The following is a 1,452-nucleotide window of genomic DNA, read 5'->3' as shown; positions in this document are numbered from 1 at the left end:
AAAAAAGACTTTTAGATATAAATTCGCGAGCATTCTACACTGCATGTGGTTGTCACAGTTTGAACTTAACTTTGTGTGATGTAGCTAATTGTCATGGGAAAGCAAAAGATTTATTTGGAGTAGTACAACGAATTTATTCTTTGTTCGCAAATTCTACAAAGCGTTGGCAAATTTTAAAAGATAATCTGAAAGGATTTACTCTAAAATCATTGTCGACTACGCGTTGGGAGAGTTGTGTTGAAAGTATTAAGGCAATCATAACCAACCTCTACAAATCAGAGAAGCTTTACTTCAACTGGCAGAAAGTGACAATGAACCTAAAATAAAGAGTGAAGCAGAATCAATAGTAAGATTTGAATTAGATAATTTTGAATTTCTACTAAGTATTACTATTTGGTACAAGTTATTAGTAGCAGTTAATAAGGTAAGCAAACGTTTGCAGACAAAGGACATATATATTGATGTTGCTATGGAGTTAATAAAAGGTTTGATTGTTTATCTGAAGATGTATAGAGAAAGTGGATTTCAAGAGTCCATGGTTGATGCTAAGAAAATGGCTATTGAAATGCAAGTTGACCCAGTTTTTCCTCAGAGGCGTGAAATCCGTCGAAAAAGACATTTTGACGAGACATGTGATGGATCATCACAATTACTTCCGCAATCTGGTGAGGAAAATTTTAGACTTCATTATTTCATCTTATTAGTAGATCAAGCTATTGGTTCATTAGAAAGAAGATTCGAACAATATCAAAAATATGAGAAAATTTTTGGCTTTTTGCTAAGACCGGAAAAGTTAAGCGGGTATCATGTTGATGAATTAAAAGCTTGTTGTCATAATCTTTCAAATAGTTTCAGGAAAGGAGAACATTTTGATGTTGAAGCAGATGACTTGTTTGTGGAGTTGAAACTCTTACAAACTATTTTGCCAAAAGAAATTACCAAAGCTAATGATGTCTTAAATTTTTTGAAGAAGATGAATTGTTTCCCAGCTAGTAGCATTGCTTATAGAATATTATTGACTATACCAGTCACAGTTGCATCAGCAGAGAGGAGCTTCTCAAAGTTAAAACTTTTGAAGTCCTACTTAAGATCGAGCATGTCGCAGAACAGGCTAAATGGATTAGCTTTGCTTAGTATCGAAAGTGAATTTTTGGACAAGATTGATTACGAATGTTTAATTGATGATTTTGCTTCAAAAAATGCAAGGAGAAGTAATTTCAAGTAAAAATTCTCGCTTTAAATGTTTTCCAAGATACATTGTTAATTAATTATTAAATTATTTGTTATCTTTTGAAGTCCGAATTATTTTAAGTTTTGTTTTTATTTTACGTATAATTTTTTTATACACCTAGCCAAAATTTTGCCCCGGGCCCCCGAATTCTCAGACACGGCTCTGCTCTCTCTACCTACTCATAATCTTTGTTTCAATCTTAGAGGGCAGAACTCTTTCCA

At 33.0% G+C, this 1,452-nt stretch overlaps 1 protein-coding gene across 1 annotated transcript; it reads left to right on the top strand.

Moving 5' to 3' along the window:
• Positions 1 to 469: 469 nt before the first annotated feature.
• LOC147530377 (uncharacterized) lies at positions 470 to 1,225 on the top strand. Its single transcript, XM_086651364.1, has one exon. The coding sequence runs from the start codon at positions 470 to 472 to the stop codon at positions 1,223 to 1,225; it is 756 nt and encodes a 251-aa protein (XP_086507490.1).
• The last annotated feature ends 227 nt before the right edge of the window (positions 1,226 to 1,452 follow it).

This window comes from Eschscholzia californica, unplaced genomic scaffold (genome assembly GCF_041429995.1).
Source record: "Eschscholzia californica isolate CP2 unplaced genomic scaffold, dmEscCali1.0.p SCAF_7, whole genome shotgun sequence".
Lineage (NCBI taxonomy): Eukaryota > Viridiplantae > Streptophyta > Magnoliopsida > Ranunculales > Papaveraceae > Eschscholzia > Eschscholzia californica.
The sequence above is the reverse complement of the archived record's forward strand: the minus strand, read 5'-3'. Positions and strand labels throughout refer to the sequence as shown.

Excerpts from the sequence above, each read along its gene's own strand:
- LOC147530377 (XM_086651364.1), top strand. The coding sequence starts at position 470 with ATGGAGTTAATAAAAGGTTTGATTGTTTATCTGAAGATGTATAGAGAA.